Source organism: Pomacea canaliculata, linkage group LG3 (assembly GCF_003073045.1).
Source record: "Pomacea canaliculata isolate SZHN2017 linkage group LG3, ASM307304v1, whole genome shotgun sequence".
Lineage (NCBI taxonomy): Eukaryota > Metazoa > Mollusca > Gastropoda > Architaenioglossa > Ampullariidae > Pomacea > Pomacea canaliculata.
Genome location: NC_037592.1, coordinates 22078961 through 22099627, shown reverse-complemented (window position 1 = coordinate 22099627; position 20667 = coordinate 22078961). Strand labels below are relative to the sequence as shown.

Sequence of the window (20667 nt, the reverse complement as noted above, 5' to 3'; positions counted from 1 at the left end):
ACAAATGTATCAGTTACCACTAACTGTCATCAGCACATTAATAAACTAATGAATGATCTACAAACGTTATAACACAGAATGTTCACAGACTAACATTATGTCTAAACACATAATTTTGTCACTTTGTGCTCAAAGTTCACAGAACTTTACCTACCACTCGAGAACTGAAACTAATTCGTTTGATTCATTGCTATTGTAGTTATTTTTATATTATATATAAAAGTGTCATAATGCGTAGGCCGTGATTCGCCAATAGAAATTAAATACGAAATTGTTGTTGAGGTACGGGTGTTGCTGCAGTAGGCTTGAGACGTCCATGTCAAGTAAAGCATGTCTAAATGTATTTTCTAAACTCCTGTTTGCATTTTTATTTTGCTTCGTATTTGTTATTTGTGATTAACTTCTTAATGGCATGATTATCCTCTTACAAATATTTCTTAATTGTGATTACCTTCACAGACAAATTTTTTTCAACTGGACATCGCGAGAGTGTGAGACAGCAAAATGTTCTGCTTATGTTGTAAGTGTGTATAATCCAGTTCGGGTAGATGTTTACATCTTTTAATAACGACCTACATGTATACACGTGAGTACAAGTAAACAAATCTCATTGCAATCATGCACACGAAAGAACGCGGGCATGCGGTCCACTTGTTAGTGTATTACACGTGTTAATGTATTATATGTGTTAGTGTACTACATATGTTAATAATAAGTGTTATAGGGTGAATGAGTTCAACAGATTTTTGTCGGAAGGGAGGGAAAGGGAGGGAGAGTGGGGCATTTAGTGTTTTAGTCCGAGTCAGCAGCTAAAGATATCAGGGCAAGGCAGACAGCCTTGTAAACAGATGCCACATGTAAAGAAAGAAAAGCGTGCCCGAGACGAGAGTTGAACCGAGGGCAGCCAACCTTCAGTGTATTGATGACAGGCGCTACCGGTTGCCCCACTGGATTGCAGGGAGAGGAGGGGAGGAGCTGAACATGGTTGTGTGTAGCTGCAAAACTCTCCCTGTCGAAAACCTTCTACGAATAAAGAAATTCTGTGAATTCTGATTCTGCTATCAGACGAAGGAGAGCTTTGCAAGAAAGTTGAGAAAAGAAGGTTTTGTTAATTTAGTGAAAACCCGCTGAGGCGAGTGTTGTCGCTGGATTTTGTTGAAGTGACCAGTGATATTACTTTGTGTATTTGAGGGACAGTGTATGGACGGCGTCGGACAGAAGTACAGAAGTAGACAAACCTTTCTGTGGATCTGATAACCAACGAGAGAAGGGGATATAGGTACCGTGTGCCAAGAGTAATATTCCAAAACTGAGTAGATAAAACAGTTCACCTCGTAAGGAACTATTTTCCTGAGTGTGATAATCATCCACGGTGGCCTTCCCTAGATTTGGGTTGGTAAAAGAGTTTAACTATTCATCTGTTAATAGATATAATAATTAAAAAAAACTACTGTCAGATCATTTGTTGTAAGGTGAAAGAAAGAACGAGTTAATGTCGCGGGTCAGAGTGGTGAGGGTGTGACCTTTTGATGTATGACACTCTTCGTTAACTTTAACTCGCGGTTACTCACACCCTTGTTTCCAGTTTACACAAAGTCAGGTCATGCAGTCGGGACACTACTCTCCTCACAGTTTTGTTATTTTTTTCTGATTTTGTGATGGCGACAGCGCAGTCGTTTCCCTATCGCGACACAGATATAAATCAGGGTTGACCCTCTGGTGGATGCTGCTAGCACTTGGCTCCCCTGACAACGCATCCTTTTGTTGCTTGGATATCCTCGAGCGAGCTTTGGGAACAGGTACTTCCGAGTCTCCAGCTGTAACACAGATATTTATAAAATTAAACACGACTAAGCTTTAGAAACTTAAAAAAGAAATCCGATCTAATCCTCTAGAAACGAAACGTAAATCTGTTAAAATGAAAACAACATATACTCCAGCATCTATATACTTTCGCAGATTTAACTTTTCTGCAGGTGGTTTATAGAGAAATAAGAAAGACCTCTCTTTGTTGGGAATAGGAAGTTTTGTTCCACAATAAAGACCAATTGTCATGTTAAGATGCATTAAGATAAACACATACACGGAAATACAAATAAAAGGCTTAACACGGCCATCTGTCTATCTGCTCGATACGTGATCACACAGTAACATTACCAAGTCAACACAAGGGACTGAAAGCAGGTGTTCGAGCACAAAATAATGATAAGAAAATTTCTAAACAGGAAAATTTCTTCTCACCGTCGCTTGAGCGAGAACTTCGTCGTCTTCCCTCTCGTCTGTCGCCGCCGATGCCGAAGGCGGAGCCTGTCTTGACAGCCATCAGCAAACTGTCCATCACACCTTCTGACTCATCGTCTGTGAACAACATAAAACACCACCACTAGATCATCTGCAGCGCCCAGACTCATTGTTACAATGCAAGGAAAATAACGATTAGTTCCTGTTTCGTTGACAGATTTTTAATTTGTTTATAAAATTTAAAAGATGCTTCCTCTTGAATTATAATTATATATATCTGTTGACTGCAGACCTGGTGTGCTTGTAATTGGGAAGGCGAGTGTAAAAGCACGGAAAGTCTGTGAGTTGGAATACTATTAATGTACCGACTGTAAGTAGGATTCGGGTCGTGGTGATGCAGGGAGTCACTATCATCAATTTATATGGCTACATCTATTGCGACTGAACTTCTTGGGGGCTTACATTGCCCGGACTTCATAAACGGTATTATAAAATATATATATATAAATCATGCTGCTTTGACAGACAATCATATGGGGTCTTGTTATGAAAACAGCGATGTATTTTGTGAAGCCCAGAGTGAGCCAAGAGTTTGGTGACAGGAGGGCAAACAGACTGTTGGACGCAGTCATCTGGCAATAAGGTCGGTTGTCGACTGTAAAAACACAGGACATCAAAGTTCATGGCTGTCCACAGGTACAGCGTCCAGCGACCAAAGGACAGAGGACTCCTTCTGAGCCTCAACAGGGACTGGGTAGCAGTCTTAAACTTCATGGATCACAAGCCCTGACCTGTGAGAATAATAATATCTGGACGCCTTTCTCCATTTACTTCTGGTATCGCAGGTCTCAACATCAGTAAAATAAAATAACAGTGTCAAACACGTGCCGGGGGAGAAAGTAATCGGCTTTTATTTCGTGTTCATGAATAAGAAGTCGATGCTTATTCCCTTTTCGAAACTAGACTTGCTGTAGCCTAGTTCTCCTGACACTGTAACATCGGTCGTGACAAAGTGTAGCCTAGCTCACTTGACCCAGTGTGACTCACCTGCTCACCCCTACTGCTTACGGTCGTGTTTTCCAGATTAATTCTAACGACTGGCGCACGTGACCTGCTGATTTGCTTCTCACGTTGGACATGATGTGCACTGCTGTCCTAGTGTCGATGTTCGACATGATTTACTACTGACCTCATGTTTCGACACGGACACGATGCGATCTGCTATGTCTGCTAAGGCGGCGACCCTTTGTTCTTATTTTAAAACATGAGTATGATAGATATTTCTTACAATGTGACCTTTTCACGATAGATGACCTTATGAAGGATGAGTGAGGCAGTGAGAGCAAATAAAAGAAAGACCAGCAACAGAAGAAGAAAATGTGTTTGTGTGCACGCGCAGTCGTTGCAGAAGAAATCGTCAATTCTCAGTCCAGAATCAAAGACACGACAACTGCTTTCTGCTGACTGGAAGGACGATCAGAAAACACCAACTGTAGGTATCACGAAGAATAAGCATGATCACGACAATAAAGGCGAGAAAACTTTATGGACATATTGTATTGTGCTCACCGATAAACAAGTAAGCATAAGAAGCAAAACAACAAAGAGCACACAATCAACATAAATGCTGCAAGATATAAATGCATTAGCTTTAAAATATAACTGATAAAAAGCAAAAAGAAAGCACCAGCTAGCATAATGACCTCAGAACGAGGCAGTGGTTGCAATGATTAAAATTTTGCGACTTTGTCGTGTCAGCAATACATTCAGGATGCTGCATTCCTTGTCGTCTGGTCACGGGTCGGCAGTTCTCTGACCTACTTCCTTCTGTGCAGCCACGCGTGACAGTCCAGTGAGTGCGTGTGGAGGATGGAAAGATGGAGATAGCCACAGATCTATAGATCATTTGTAGATGTACTAGCGGGATGCACAATTTAAAAAAATAATTGGGCAAAGCCTTGTGCAAGATAAGATTTCCCCATATCCAAGACTTTAGTCGCGCTTCGTGGTGGAATGTTAGTGTCAAACAGTGAGAGGGTTATAAAGCAAAAACTACAGCTTGGAGCTTGCACGGACTATTTTAGTTTGCGAAGCAAGTTCTGGATCTGACGAAAGGACAAGGACGAATACAGCGAAAAAGATGACGACGAAGAAGAAGATGGCGCTGGCCCAGTATGTACCTCCTGCCATTTCCAGCAGCTGCTGCTGACGTTTCCTTTTTTCTTTCTTCTCCTGCTCGGCTTTCTCCCTCGCCTCCTTCGCTCGCTTAATTTTTTCTTGAATCTCTTTGGCAAAAGCGTTTTCCTTCATGGCTACCTAAACAGGTAGAAAGTAGTAACTTTTTAATGTCGACTGTGAACTAGAAAAAGGAAATAAACATAAACTCAAGCCATTATGCTTGGGACTGTTGAAAAGTCGTAAAATGTTTTTAAAGCTTCAGATTATAAATATAGAAAGATGGCCTCTGTCGCATAAGTAGAGTGACTGATCCACAAACTCAGGTATACAGCACGTGTTTGTTGTGAGTGGACAAAACTTACCACAAACCTGGAGAGGCACACAAACATCGAGAAGGTTCTTCGGCATAAAATAGTAGAAGGCATGCAACACACACAAACACAGAGCTATATGGACCTCACATGTTACAAAAGCATTCAGTCTTTTTCAGAGGAAGTCATCTCCCTTCATCCAGCTCTTCACAACAAATTTTTTTTCTTCTTATCAGCTTACCTGGAGACGCTCTTTAAAGGTGACAAGGTCTGCAAACAGCTCCTCCATGGTGTAGGTTTTGGGGTTGAAGCAAAGGAACTGGGAGAGATCATTGTAGTGGTTCTCCAACTTCCTGAACTTGATCGTGACACCCTTGTGCCGCTCTGTGGCGCTAGCTAGGAATTCCTGAGCTTGTTAAGAATAAAACTTTTGTCTTTTCTTTTTTTCATTTTTGGTACAAACAGCATCATTACTATATCCCCTCCCCGATCAGTTATCATAACTATCATCGCCTCTTTCACTCCCATCATCAATTGTCAAATAATAGGCCCGCATTAGTGGTGCTAATGCTGCACTCCTGATAAAAATTCAAGTATGCTGGGCACTAACCCAAAGACGAAAACTCTAGGGTTAGGCAGCGCAAAACATGTCTGTCTCGCAATCTCGTAGCAAGCTAAGAATATGCAGATTTTCTTACTTTTCTATCACATCACACCGCACCACTAAAGGCCCATCTTAAACTGACAAATGTGGAAGAATATTTAACGAGGTTTTGCAAAAACTTTGCAACACTTGGTCAAACGTTTGTAATCTTTTATTAACAAGGGCCTTGCAAGATGAAATATATGAGTATCTAATAAGAAAAACTGGGATATTTCAATGGCTGCCTAACAAGAACACGGACATCCCGATGACTACCTAACAAAACCAATAGGTGTATCCCCATAACTATCTAGAAGACGACACGGATATCCACATGACTACCTAAGAAAACCAACAGAGATATCCCCATGACTGCCTAACCCCAAAATGATAAGGATATTCCCATGACATTCGAGAAGCGGTCATCCGCGTCCTCAAATCCGATGTCTTTGATGTTTTGCCGCACCTGTGCGAACTGTTTTTCCATGTGCCTCAGGCTCGTCTGCACCGTCTCCTTGGACACTGCCACAGAGAATGCACGCACGAATGTTTGCTTATAAGGCGTAGGATATATGTAAGTAACGCTCGGTCACTAAGACCAGTGACACCAACCGAATAGCAAATAACCGCCACGTGGAACACTTTATTTTCTGTCCTTATTGTTCAGAACAGGTACTTTCAAAAGCGCAGCCAGCACACTCACATCATAAGTGTAATACTGTAAAACTAAAATTCCATGTATACAAAAAGTAAGCACACCAGTGGGTGAAAAGTAAGAGCTACTGAGTAACATACTTGCTCACCCTCCCATCCACCTACCACCAACCTCCTCCAACACACACCTTTAGCTGCTTTCTCCACATGAACGGTCTCCTCCATGAAGCCCAGCATATCCGGGTACTTTTCCGCCATGATTTGCGCCAGGAAGTGCAACATGGTCATCTTGCCGTCCTGACTCTTGGTGTTCTCCAGCTGCACAGGAATTGGGAGGGAAATCGACCAGTAGAATGTGCGGAGAATAGCGATGCACAAAACACCATCTCTCAAATATTAAATATACATTTGCTCGTAGAAAGAACACAAGACTGACTTCCACTTCATCGCTTTCAAATTCTTTGCTCATTTATTCCTTTGTTCGCTAAAATTATTTTATTTCCGACTGCAAACACTCCTTAGACATCAATCTACGTACCTATACATACGAAGGTAGTGGGATGGCTACAACAAATGAACTAAAATTCGTGTTATTTCTCACTGTTTAGGAAGCATTCTGCTACATTACTTCATATATGACCTGGAATTGCGTTAATTTTTTTTTTCGCTCATAAAAGCAGGGAATAGTGCTGTCACAAAATAAGAGTATTGGTTAGTACCTTGGCCAGGAAGCCGATGTCGAAGCCAATGGAACGTGCATTGCGAGAGCCGGTGTTGAGGTAGTTGCCCATCAAGAGCACCAACTCTAGCACTTGTTTGAACTTGGTGCTGTTCATCACTTCCTCACATCCCTTAATGGCGCACTGAAGGTTCTGAATGAAGAGATCATCTCTTACAATGTGCCGTAGTTAATGGCGCCATACAACTTAATATCTTTTCACACCAAACGTATCATGCGAAGGGGGTAAATGAGGAAAACTAAAATTTCTTTCCCCTTAGAAAGATCAGAAAGAGAAGATAGCAGCCCGCCAGTCCTTGAGCCAAGAAACTCACAACCCAACCGCTTAATCTATTCCTCTCAGTAACTCACAACCCACCATACAATGATCTATTTCTCACTTCTGTGATTGTGTCAATCATCTCCGGAAATTTCATTTGAAACAGCATGGACTCCAGCCTTTGAGACAGACGCTGAACGGAGCTCATCTGTTCAGTAAAACAAATAATAATACAGCTGAACGTGTGTGTTGATTCAGTTTATTTACTTCCTACTATCCCCACAGTGCCCACAATCGTTTTCTACATTGTCAACAGAAACCATGTCTGCAGTTGTAAAACAGTAAGCAAATTGTAAGGCTATCCATCCAACCATCCACTCAGGGATCCACTACCTCGCTTTTCATCACAAAGGCCAGGTTAAGCCAACAATGGCGCCTACATATGTTGTATATCTGACAAGACATTTGATGTCTCAATAAGGAACATAGCGAAGAATGACGGTAAAATTTCAGTTGGCCATAGTTCATCCAAGATGGCTGAACCAACTTCTCGACTTTATATATATTATTTAAAAAAAAAAAAAAAAAAAAAAAAAAAAAAAGAAAAAGAAAAGAAAGAAAGCACGCAAGGTAAACTTACAAAGGGAAATAATTCATCAACAAATTACTTAATCGTTGGTATGACTTCTTTCCCTTTACCAGCAAATTTTAATGATGGGTAGTGAAGCGTGTGAGAGCGGCTGGTGTTGAGAGGACAGATAAATGCATTATGCACCGTGTTGACAAAGTCACAAAAGTCTAAAGCAACGATAGGTACGGAAAATTATTTTAAAAAACCTGCGATGAGCCTCTACCCCTTGACCTTGTTGCCCCAACCATGTGCTCACTATAGTAACGGCTATTCAAAGGCTTCCTCACCACGAAGACGAATTTCTCAGCCTCGTCCAGCTCGTCGTACTCGTCCCCGAGCTTTGCGATTTCCTTCATGTGCTCCTCGTCCGGCAGGTTGCGCAGCAGCTGCTCCAGCGTGTCGGCCGTCAGGGTCTGCGGCTCGCACTTCAGCACGCGGCGCCGGATCTCCACGTACGGCACCTTGATGGAGCCCAGCATGATGGCTGGCACACAGCCGGACAGGGTCATTATTATATGCAGCAGACAAGTTATCGACTCTAATGTGTAGGTCTATTCAGACAAAATGAGTGGCAAGTTCTTGAATTCTTTAATCTTTAACAAATAATTCATTAAAGAGATCTTATTAAAAAACGAAATTATAACGGCAATAATAAGTATGATAATGGAAGGAGGAAGCGGAAGAGAAGAATTTGATGTGATGAATATTCAACAAAACGACAACAAAAGTTATAAACTTACACAGGTTTCGGCCAATTTTGTTATCTAAGATTCTCAACTCTGCAATCTTCTTGGTTTGTCTAGAATCTGCGTCCGCTGCTTCTTTTACAGCTGAAACAGAACAAAACAACTCGAGTGTTTCTCCAGCTTTCTGCCAGCACCACCACCACCACCACTGCCCCCCCCCAAAAAAAAAAGAAAACAAAAAAACCCCCAAAAAAACAAACAAAAACAATAGGACGAACAAGATTTACGAATAGTGTTCGAAACAGAATGACCGTTGTAATAAATGTGGAGTTTGTTTTTGTTTTGTTTTCTACTGTATGCTTCCAGAATTATTTCCCACGATGTGTACGTTGCCATGTATGATAATGTCAAGTTGGTGTGAAGTCACTGAAGCACCAACGACCTGAAGTCCTCTGTCTTGTGGAAAATGAGTCGTGCCTGAGAGTGAAACCGCTGCCCACTGAACCACTCACTAACAGGCTCTCAGACTTCAAACAACAAGATCATCATTACCTGTTCCACCACTGGTACAGAAAGTAGTTTCCAGCTTTTGAAACAGTTCAGCGTCTTCAAAACTTTCGTCTTTGATGTTGACCCACAGGGAAGAGCTGTGTACTTCACCGGGCAGCACCTGTAAAAGGTACATGTTCACACATCCTCTTACAGGAAAAGAGAAAAAGGCCAGCAACACAGACGTCACGATTGTACGTATCTAGGTTCCCGTTGTCAAGGCCTCAGTTCATGGTCGAGCTGGAACCATAAGTTAATTAGGAGTATTTGTGTACAAAGGTGATATTACTACTTTGTGCATGGTAAAGTTTTTAGGTGTGTAACTTGAGAATGGAAATAGGTTTATGCACACAGATATTAGACACATACTATTTGCCTTGAGAAATCATCAGAAAAAAGCCACATCCCACTATACTTTTAAAAATGTAGATGAAGATGGTCAAGTTAGCTCGTGGAGGGCTGCACCCCCTTGACACAAGTGCAGTGAAGCATCTTAGGTTCAGATCTTGTCTCGCGATACTCTTTGTATGTGAGCTTGTTGCAGTACCGGCCGTCATGGACCTTCTATGAATACTTTGGTTTCCTACCCCTCCCTCTCCCCTCATAGTGCGATATCACCTGGAGGTGGAAGCACTTACCAACAGAACATCTAACCGACCATTTAGCTCGTGGCAAGGTGTGCACCTAAGAACTGATAACAAAGGTAGTATGAGTTCACCCGACAGAGGGTAACTTGTCCTCATTCACCATGAGCCTAGCGATTCTGACCTTTCTCCAGTTCAGACGTTTGGTGTGCACCGTGACCTTATACTGCTTCTTCGGCCTCATGCCGTGCGGCAGCTGGTTGCCGTCTGCCGGAAGTGATGTATTGGAAGCTGACAATGAGCTGCTTGTGCTCAGGGATGAGGCATTATCAGCGTGTTGGGATGGGGGTGGAGGAGGAGGAGGAGGTGGTGGTGGAGGAGGAGGCGGAGGTGGAGGAGGCTGCAAAGACGACCTGATCGGAATGCTGTTCGAATGCGTCCTTCTCAATCCAGAAGCTGCGTCCTCCCGCCCCTAACAAAATAAAAATTTAAAAAGGTCGATAAATGTTGTTAAACTTTGACAACTGGTAAAAATATTTCCTGCAGAAAAATGACGAGTGCTAATTCAGAAAATGAACGAAGAAACATCTTAGATAAAGACCTCCTGTCTGTAATAATAAGCTTCAAGCTTGCAAAATGACAAACATTTAAGTGACATCTTTATTGAATGCATGAAGAAACAAATATGTTGATAACAACGCATGCTGACAAACGGTGGCCAGGTTCTGACAGTGAGTACAGTGCTGTGCTCTACACGCACCGAGTGGTTCTCTACAGGGAAGGACAGGCAGGAAGACCAAAAATACGAAAGTCGCGACAGAAAACGAAACCGGAAGCTGCTAGCTAACCTTTACTGAAAAGCAAAATGAAGAGAAGGAAGTGGTTTATTTCGCAAGAGACTGCGCAGATATTCGATCTTTATGAAATGTACTGTGTTTTATATTGTAAATAAATTATTCCTTGGCGGCCCGAAATTCTGATCAGAGGTGATTCAACACCTCTGTATCTATCATTGAAGCCTAACTTAATAGTTTCCTTGTTTGTCCCTTTAATTTATCTTTATTTTATATCGTTTATTATTCTAAGAACTGGAGAAAAAATACTGAAGATATGGTTGAACACCGGTATTATCTATCTGTAATATCATGCTAAAACCTCTGAATTCTTAACCAGTATTAAAGTTACTCGATGTGTTGCGCAACACATACCTGTCCCTTGAGTCTGGCGATCTCCGACTCATGTTGTTTGATCTTGTATTCCAGGTTCTTAACCTTGGCTTCTGAGTCTTTTGTGGCTTCCACCGCTTTTTCCAGTTTTGAGTGTAATATTTTTGCCTGTTGTGTGAGTTCACCTGTTCAAAATGTCAGAGGCAGTGAGCGGAAGGCAAGAGTTATCTGCTGTAACCTATCTGGCAAGCTTAATGTTGTTGAATGGAATATTTAATTCCTTTAGCGACTTTTTTTAAAATTTATTTATGTACCTTCATATTGTAAAAGCATACAAAATCTTTGGAAATGTCTTGTCAGCTGTTATCATTCTCTGCCTCCACTGCTATCACTATAACCACGTAGCCATCACCGCTTTAACCACATCATTATTCCAATAACATCATCAACCCATCACCACTACTACTACATCATCATCATCATCATCATCATCATCACTACAACCACATCCTCACCATCACCGCTATAGACACATCACCATGGCCCTAACCTTTTGACTATGACCACATCACGATCACTATGAACTCAGTCACCACCATCACCAGCACTACAACCACATCATCACCACCATAACTATTTTGCCGCCACCACCGCCGGAGACAGCCAATGAAACATATTCCCAGAGAAAATGTCAAGACCACTCACCGAAGATCTCGAAGTCGATGTCGAAGCGGCGAGTGTACTGGAAGTCAGGGTCTACTCCATTCTTCCGCAGAACGATCTGTGCGATGCACTCCTCTATCAGCGAGTAGTACAGTGGTCTGAAGAGAAAATGGCAGCAGCCAGGGGATGTGTAGCAGGGTTGAAATTTGTACAGTTTACAACAGGTAGTAGGTGGGAAACTTATATCAGGGGCGGAATTAGTTATGTACACCTGTACAGGGCCGCCAAATCACAGGGGCCGCCACGCTAATATATATATAGAATATAAAACAGAACGAGAAAATAACGACACAGCTGACGACAATGTGGCCGAAAAACATCGTGGTTAATTAGTCCACTCTATTTATGTTGCTAGAGTCGGAGCAGTGAGCTATATGTAGTATTATAATATTCGCTGCAATGAGAATATCGTGGGCCACCATTGGGTTTTATTGACATTGATTCTTTCTCTGCCCAGGGCCGCCACGAGCCTAGAGCCGCCCCAGGTATACTAAAATGTATGAAAAAATCCACTAAGGTTTGAGCCATGTTCTTGACGGACATAGTACTGGCTGTTGTAATAGTAGACAGTAGAGCAGGAGAAGAAGCACAACAAGAATAACAAAGACGATGTGGAGGAATGGAAAGACAGAGAGACACTGACTTGGCGGTACTGTCGTCCCGTATGAGCATTAGATGTTGTAGGATGGACAGGAAGTGAGACTCGGCCTCGGTCCCCTTGACATTCTCATACAGCAGCTTGAAACATAACTCGGGGTCACTGATCTTAGGTCAAGGATGATAATAGCCACTCATTGCTTCATCGCACGCTGAGCAAGACAGAGTGTCAGGCAAGGTAACTCCACAGGCTGTCACTAGCGGTAGTTCTTTGTCAAAACAGAAAATCTTGAGATATAGACCTCCGGTGTTTGTCACTAAATGTACTTTTCCATGTCACTTTATGTTCTGTTTATATTTATTGCATTCACGTTTTGACAGATGATGATGATGATGATGATGATGATGATGATGACGATGATGATGATGATGTGGGAAAAGGATATTCCATGTCTTCGCATAGTTTGTTGAAGCGCATCGCCAGCTCTTCGCGGTCCTTCTCCTGATCTTCGCTGAAGATCTGGAGGTGTGTCCTCAGCTGCTCGTCTCTCTCAGGGTCTTGGTCCTTGAGACTTTCCAGCCACTGGCAAGACAGAGAACACATATAGGGACTTGCAAGACACATGACACAGTAGTCACACAGTCAGCCACTGGCAAGACTTAATACACATAGGAACTGGCAAGACAGAAGACAAAGCTGCCACAAAGTAAAGAATTGGCAAGACAGAAGACAACGGTCACACAGAGTATCTTAAAACAAACCTAACATTAGTTTGAAGATAGAATTACTCTAGTAGCAGTATCTTGAACTAATTTAATAATATTTTTCTGTCCCTCGCGCAATTACGATCATAAAACATAATACTTAATAAACAGACAAAAGCAAATAATAAAAAAACTGACTTTAATGAGGTCCACCATCCCTGTTCTCATGATTTCACTGCGAAGGTGAATTCGAACGTCCAGGTCATCAGGAGTACTGATGATGACATTCACTAGTTGAATACACGCTAGCTGCAATAAATAAATGATAAATAAATAAACATCCTCTTGTAATCAGCACCCAAATGAAAAATATTTGATATCTGTCAGTTCAACAATGGAGACGACAGAGAAAAAAAATTATTCCAGTGACATTAAGATATAGACCAGGGGTGGGCAACTTCTCCGGTCGGCGGGCCGAATATGGGGAAATGAAGTCCTTGGCGGGCCAGATTACTGGATCAATACCTTAATCGCGTATTTATCTACATATGCAAGGAATAAATCGTGTTTAATGTAAAACTCCTGGTGCAAAACCCAATCTCTCTCAGTAGACCAACTTTCTTTCCTGTCAAAGATGGACAACCATCCGTAGTACTACTGCCATTTTATGCCATGTAATTGCATTGTATTTTCCACACATCTAAAAATATCTTCTCCGTAGTAGTGTCTTTCATTGATTCCATTGACAGCAATTCTTCTGTGATTTCAAAGTTTTCTGAAATGCCTCGTACAAAGATGAGCGACTGTGCAGTGTCATCGATGACAGTGCTTTCATCCAATGCCAAAGAAAACAGCTGAAATAAGATGTCAGGTCTTCGACCAAATTGCTTCAATGCGGCGAACCCCAGTTCTTCTCGACAAACTGACTTCTTCAAACTTCTTTCTTTGTTGTGGACAGACTTGATCAGCTACATGGAGCATGCACTTGTTGACAAATTCACCATCACTGAACGATTTGCTGTGCTTGGCAATGTTGTATGCGACCACAAACTGGCATGAATAGCAGCTTTCTGGGCTACTTTGGTTTTTACGAATACATTCTGCTGCTTTACAAGTTTTCTGTCCAGTTCTGTTGCTCTTGTTTGCGTCGCTGCTGATAAAAACCTGAAATAGCCTGCCATAGCCTGCCATAGCCTGCTACCGTTGTACTCTTTTAAACACGGCAACACTTTCACTGCACAACAAACATACTGCCTTGCTCTAATTTAACTGCAAAGAACAAAGAATAACTAACAGTCACTATTATTCGACGCAGTAAGCAAGTAATTAGTAGTGGGAGATTTGCGCAGAATTGGCCGCGGCCACATTATCATGTACGACCAGAAACAGTCTGCGGGCCAGTCAAAATCCCGTAGCGGGCCGGATCCGCCCGGCGTATGTTGCCCACCCTGATATAGACAATGAAGGCAGAATCAGACAGACAGGTGGGTAACAAAGAACGAAGTCAACAGCGTAGAGACAGTAGATGAAAGTGGACAAAGATTGTCACCTGAATGGCAGGATTGTCTCTCATGCCCATGCACAGGACCAGCGTCTTGAACCTCTCCTCGCCCAGCGCGTTGCCCTGTAAGGTCAGGCCTTCCAGAACCTTCTCATGTCTGAAACATCGTGTTTAATCCAGCAGACGAGTGTGTAAACTGTGTATGTGACCATTCTATTGACCAAATAACTGAACATACAACTGACCATGATGATGACCATGTTAGTGACCACACAAATGTAACTATGGTGTTCACCATAATATGACCATTAATGACCGTTCTATTGACCATGATGCTGGCATGCCATGTTTCTTTCTTTTTTTTTTTTCCAAACACTCCATTGCGCAATCGTTCATTCGGGAGATGTTTTAATGTGCGTGCATGTGAATGTGTAGTCACACATAATTTCCATTCAGCTATCAAACTTCACTGATGAAAACTGCTGTGCAGCTGGAACTGATGAGTGGTGTGACGAGCTGTGGAGATGACAAGAAATGACATGTGAACTTGACTGGAGGTCAGTTTACTCACCCGTTTGGAGGAGCTATGCACAGTGCAGCCAGCATCCCCGCGGTGACCAGGCAGGTGAGCGGGTCGGCAACGGTAAACGATCGACACAAAATGGCGATAGCGTTCGGGTGCGCTAGAATTTCATTCAGACCAAACTAGACACACAGATGCACACATGCACGCAGCCAAAAAATCACACACACACGCATACAATTCACACACGCATACGTGTTTATCAATACCCGCCATTGCAGCATGTGCATTACAAACCACACGAGTAGAAAACTTAACTCAGTTATAAAATAAGAAAGAAATGGAAGAAACAAATTAAATAGCACAACAAACTGTAAACGACGAAGATGAAGAAAGAAATGGACTGAAAAGAGACGAAAGTGAGCACAAAGCTACACAGAAGCAGTCACGTGGCACTTACTTTGTTGATGTAAGCCTTCAAACAATGGACGCACTCGTATGTACTTTCCCTTTCGTCCTTACTGAAACAAATATTGACATATATTGTAATGAGACTGAAACAGGTATTGTCACATATTGTAATGAGACTGAAACAAATATTGAGACATAAATGAGACTGAAACAGGTATTGTACATATTGTAATGAGACTGAAACAAATATTGACACATATTGTAATGAGACTGAAACAAATATTGACACATATTGTAATGAGACTGAAACAGGTATTGACACATATTGTAATGAGACTGAAACAGGTATTGACACATATTGTAATGAGACTGAAAGAGAAATGCATTTCCTATCATACATTTTGTAACACGTATGGATGCGAACACGTGTTCAAACAGAACCACAAGAGCACAAAAGCAAAGGGTTAAAGAATATTTAAAGAGTACAAAAACCAGAAAAGTTTTTAAGAACATTTAACAAAACGTGGAAACGTGTATATCACTGAAAGGAAAAGTACTGTTGAACGTGAAGATATATATTAACGTATATGAACTTAATTAACAGAGGGTCGCCAGATGCAAAGGTGGGGCGGTGACACTACTTTGACTTTCTCACCTGTCACACAGACGCTCCAGATTCCACAAAATGGCGTCCATGAGACCCTCCTCGCTGCTGACTGACTCGCGAAACACACTGAAACAGAAACTGGCCCTTCATCGCTCTGTACATCAGTCTCTCTCTCTCTCACACACACACACACCCCAGCACCAGCATAATACGAAGCGGGTGTCGGGTTGGAATGTGAGGGTGTCGGGGTGTCTAGAGTAAGAAAATGTGACAGGTAAACACTGGGAAACTGACGATTTTTGAAGACAGACAAAAGTCATCAATGTTACACCATACTCCGATCATCTTTTTTTTTTTTTTTTTTTGTTGTTGTTGTTGTTTTTTTGTTTTTTTGTTTTTTTTTTTTGTCGGAAAGCAAGAAGAAATGGACGAGCAGGCTCTGACATGAAACATTACCAAACATACAGCCGGTGGACATAGTGAGGTTTTCTCATGAAAGAGAGAAGATTAAGAGGAATAAAACCGTCAGTAAGCAAGTCTCTGTTCATATTTCTGTTTCTTCCAATCCATCCTCTGGAATTACCTGACAGGTCTGCTGTTCAAGGAGGAGTTAAGCGACTTCAGCAACTTCAAACGCTCGTCTCCCCTGAGATCGGGATGCTTTAACTTGTGGACATAGTGCCTGAGGCTCTCCTGCTCGCCAGTCCGCACCTGCAGCCTCTCGGTCTTGTCACGTGTCTTGACGCGCTCCGGTTTGTCAACACGCAGCTGTGGAGACACAAACACACATTGCACGCTCGCCATTCACAGTTCTGGATTTGTACATGATCCTGGAAATAATACCGATAATGGATATGCACGGTCTTGGACAATTTTGTTCATTTGTGTTGTTTGTACACAATACTTTACATGCAGTATGTTGTGAAGATATTTGATCTGCTATCGTATGCAAAAATAGTTACATATATATTTATGGAGTGTCGACATTGTGATATACTATCGTTTGCAATGTTGTCAAAAATTTGGAATATATTGACACATCCTTGGACAAAGTCGACAACACGAATTTGACCTTTGACTGTGCATGGTGTTTGTAGGCGTGTACATGTATCTTCAAGAACAGAGAGAGGAGGGCGGTATTCATCCACATTTTAGGAAATACTATTCTGCGCTGACTTTTACGCAGAGAAATATGCGCCCTACTGAATGTTTAAGAGCTCTTAAGGAACATGGCAGAGATTTTTAGCAGGACGAGAAAGTTTATTATCTGTATGTGTGTTTGTGTGTGCGTACGCTTACCAATACAGAGGCGCCTTTCTTATTTAAATCTTGTTGCATCTCATCCAGGATATTTGTGTCATCCTACGCAGACAGAAGTGATGGTCTTTGTCTCAGACACAGCTAACTTAAAATTGTTTGGTGAAATCTTAGTTATGGGGAAGGAAAGAGCACGCACACCGCACACACACACACACACTTTCTCTCTTTCACACAAACACACACACATGCACTCATTCTCATTTTTTTCTTACACACTCTCTTATACCCACACACACTCCCCCTCTCTCTCATTCTCTTGCACACACTCATTCTCTCTCACAGACACTCATTTTCTCTCTTACCCACATATGCTCTCTCTCTCTCTCTTACTCTTTCTCTTTTTTCTTTCTCTCTCAGACACATGCTCAAGCAAACGCCTGTTGGGAAAATGAACTGTCACGTGGTCACAACACTGCTTCTCACAAGTTTCAGGTCAATGTTCGGCCAGTTGTCGTTGTCGTCGTCTTCGTCGTAGAAGATATTGTCCAGATCTGGAGATGGCGGTCGAAAGAGGCCGTCAGTGACGTCATGGGGGTCACTGTAGGCAGGACTGGGGTCGGACTGCGAGGAGCCTGTGTGGCCATGTTTTTCTCTTCTGCTGATTTTCTTCAGCGCGGTGATTTTGTTCTTAGCCTTCTTCAATTTCCCTGTGATGGAACTGCCTTTCTTCTTCTGGAAACACACAACAAAGGGAGATTAATATATGCTGCATGTGCGGCCAGGATAGCTGGCAAAACATATCAATCAATCAATCAATCAATCAATTGTGCTTGGTTCAGAGGTTTCCCATATGGGGCGCCTGTTTGTCTGTTTTGACCGTTCGGCCACCCACTGACCGATCCAGTGAGGAAATGACTAACTGAATGGTTCATACTGAACTGAACCAGATAAATGCTTACGGTTGGTGCAGTCGATATTCAGTATCGACAACCATGACAAATAAAAATGTGATAAAAGAAACCTTCATCAGGCAATTTCATCGCCCAGGCCATCAACTCGAATGACGATGACACATTCAACTGCCTTGAGGTCCAACAGCAACTGTTCGAATCACTTCTTTCGGTTTCAGTTTCTGTCCTGCATCACTAGCAAAGGATGCTGAGCGCAAAGAAGGAAAGAAACCATGAAAATTGTGTGGTTTCTGGAGTAAAGCTACTTTTGCTACTGAGAGATGTGTGCATGCGTGCTCTCTCTGTGTGTGTGTGTGTGAGAGAGAGGATTAATGTTCAAAATTCTCCCACTTTATCCATCTGTAGTTCTGCCACCAACACCACAAATATAAACAGTTCTTCCGCTTTTATTTCTGTTTCCTACGATGTGTCTTTGACGGTTAAGAGATGTGTCACGTGATTCTTTTTTGTTCGGTTATGGTCTCTCGTGCTCTTATGTGCTTAACTTAGTCTAGTGGGTTCATTCCGGACTTCTACTGTCAATGTGCGAAAAAATGTGCCCCTTGTGGCCCTTGTGATTACTGGTTCTTGCTGTCGATTGCCATGCTTTCATTTTTTCCCCACAACAGACAGTTTTCATATTTTCCCGCGATATGTTTTGCCACTCATCGCCACATGTTTTCTGCATTGTTTCTGTCAACACATCTCACTGATGGTGGAAACAGCAAACTGGAGTGAGTGACACCATCGTGCTAAGTGGTGACAAGTTTAATGGAGGAGACAGCTCCCAGGAAAGATAACTTTGGATAACTGAAAGTGATGACTATGCTGTGCCTTATTTAACATTCTGTAAATATCTGATTATATATATAATAACTATTCTAGCCGATGTTTTCTGATCGTGTATACAATGTGACAATTTTGGTCCTAGGAGGTTCTCTGCATTAGATATTTTGTTCAGTCCTAGTCATCGAATTTTGGTCTGAGAGCCTGCCACGATCTTTTGTACAGACCTTCGTGTGTCTGGAACTGTTGAAGTGGTCCTTACAAAGGCTGAAACTGTTAATAACATGTCTTTACATTTCAGCTACTGTCCTCAGACGGATTCGTGAACATTTAATGTGATAAGATTGTTGTAGTCATACACTTCAATTCTGAATGTTTCACTTGTCTTCTCTAGTACTTGTTAAAGTCTTTCAGGAAAGGACCAGATGCTACTCGCCCTACTTAAAAAAAAAATAGTTGAACTCCCAGTTGAATGGTAAAATAGAGACGACATGGTAAAACAACTAAATAAGAACAAATATTTCATTTTATAAGCTGATGTCAAATAGGTTCTTTACTGTGTTACATTGAAGTTATAGTCAGCAACAAGCTTGTGTGACGACCCTTGTCTTGAATGCCTCAAAGACAAAGGACATGATCTTTGACTGTAAGATGAACAAGTGTAGTCATCGGTACTATCCACGATGATGTCATCGAGATAGTCAACTCTCATAATGGGACATGGTCCTCCGGTAAAGCCAACGTCCTTGTGCCTCCTAGGGAAACTCAGGTCTTTGTCAGCTCTGTCATCCTCTCTCGCTTCTACCAGTCCTTCATTGAAGGTCTCCCTTTTTTCTTTTATCTCTTGGTTCCACAACCTCTCCATAGGAAACAAAAACAGTCTTATCTCCCTTGTTAATATTTCTTACTAGATCACCGGAACCAGCCAGATGGACTTGGTAGTCAGTCTGAAGTAATCAGCAAATCCTTAGGAAAGCATCCCGTATCCACAAGATGGTGTGTTCGCACGTGAGTTCTCATTCTTGCGGTCAATTATGCGATGCCTGGATGCAGAACCAATCATCACCGTAACTCATTCATTCCACGTGTCATTCACTTGATCAGCTCCACTGACCGTGATGTTATGTCAGCCTGAGGTGACCTAAGGCAGTACACCGACTGTACCTACGGTTTCTGAGTGTATATATATATTCACTGTAGTCAACATGTATATGTCTGTATTTATCTGTATATTGTTAGCATATGAGCACTATCTTGTCCCTGAGATTAATATTGTATTGTAGTTCTAGTGCATTATATTACAGTATTATCTGAGATTAAATTTGTATAAACAGTAATTAAGTATGCTGTCAAAATAAAGAAGAAACGGCTGCGTCCATCAAATATACTGCACACAGACACGATTTGTTAAAAGGTTAGCAATACATCGCGTTTATCAGTTTACATGCTCAGTACAAGTAGCAAATGAAACACCACTAACCAAACTCATGGCGGCCTGCTTCCCCTTGCCCTCCTCCTGTTCTGTGTCCTCCGTCGTGGACACCTGTCCCGACGCCAGGGGGACACTGGTGTCAGGCTCTGTGTGTGATGACTCTGGTGCCGACAGCATGTCAATCCACAGGTGACACCATCGTTGTCTCACCACCACAAACAGAACAGCCTCGACAAGCGTGTGGTGGCGACGACTACATGCAACTCGTCACCGCCACATTAGCGAACTGTACTGTCACACCCTGTGTACCCAGAACTGGCGAGCTGTCTGGCATCGAATGAAGAGTGTCACTGTACACATCCAGGTACTATGTGCTTTGTTCACACCTCTTACTGTCTTTACCTGCGCAAATGACCGGTTCCCGTGAAAAACTTCTTTATCCGAAAGTACTCCGTGAGTATCGTCCCAATCTAGTCATCCGGGGAAGACCGAAGCTCAACGAGTTTCGCTAACAGCCACGTAATTCGTTTC

The 20667-nt window shown here is 42.2% G+C and overlaps 1 protein-coding gene across 1 annotated transcript; it reads right to left on the bottom strand.

Annotated features, from left to right (window-relative positions):
• Nucleotides 1–219: 219 nt before the first annotated feature.
• On the bottom strand, nt 220–20546 carry LOC112560043 (protein diaphanous homolog 2-like). The gene is made up of 25 exons (XM_025231610.1): nt 20185–20546; nt 17452–17700; nt 17008–17070; nt 16292–16476; nt 15757–15834; nt 15151–15211; nt 14739–14872; nt 14216–14324; nt 12865–12975; nt 12408–12544; nt 12008–12124; nt 11347–11462; nt 10684–10826; nt 9660–9947; nt 8895–9012; nt 8397–8486; nt 7944–8140; nt 7147–7233; nt 6747–6899; nt 6216–6345; nt 5774–5895; nt 4972–5136; nt 4422–4557; nt 2242–2358; nt 220–1817 (listed from the first exon to the last, which is right to left on the bottom strand). The coding sequence occupies exons 1-25, from the start codon at nt 20311–20313 to the stop codon at nt 1627–1629; spliced, it is 3426 nt and encodes a 1141-aa protein (XP_025087395.1). The 5' UTR covers nt 20314–20546; the 3' UTR covers nt 220–1626.
• Between the last annotated feature and the right edge of the window lie 121 nt (nt 20547–20667).

Bases quoted from the DNA above. Each gene is read 5' to 3' on its own strand.
- LOC112560043 (XM_025231610.1), bottom strand. From the start codon at position 20,313: ATGCTGTCGGCACCAGAGTCATCACACACAGAGCCTGACACCAGTGTC. The intron at 15,835-16,291 runs GTAATTCCAGAG...TTTCTGTTTCAG, and splicing joins TTGAACAGCAGACCTGTCAG to TGTGTTTCGCGAGTCAGTCA. The intron at 10,827-11,346 runs GTGAGTGGTCTT...CATTTTGAACAG, and splicing joins CATCGACTTCGAGATCTTCG to GTGAACTCACACAACAGGCA.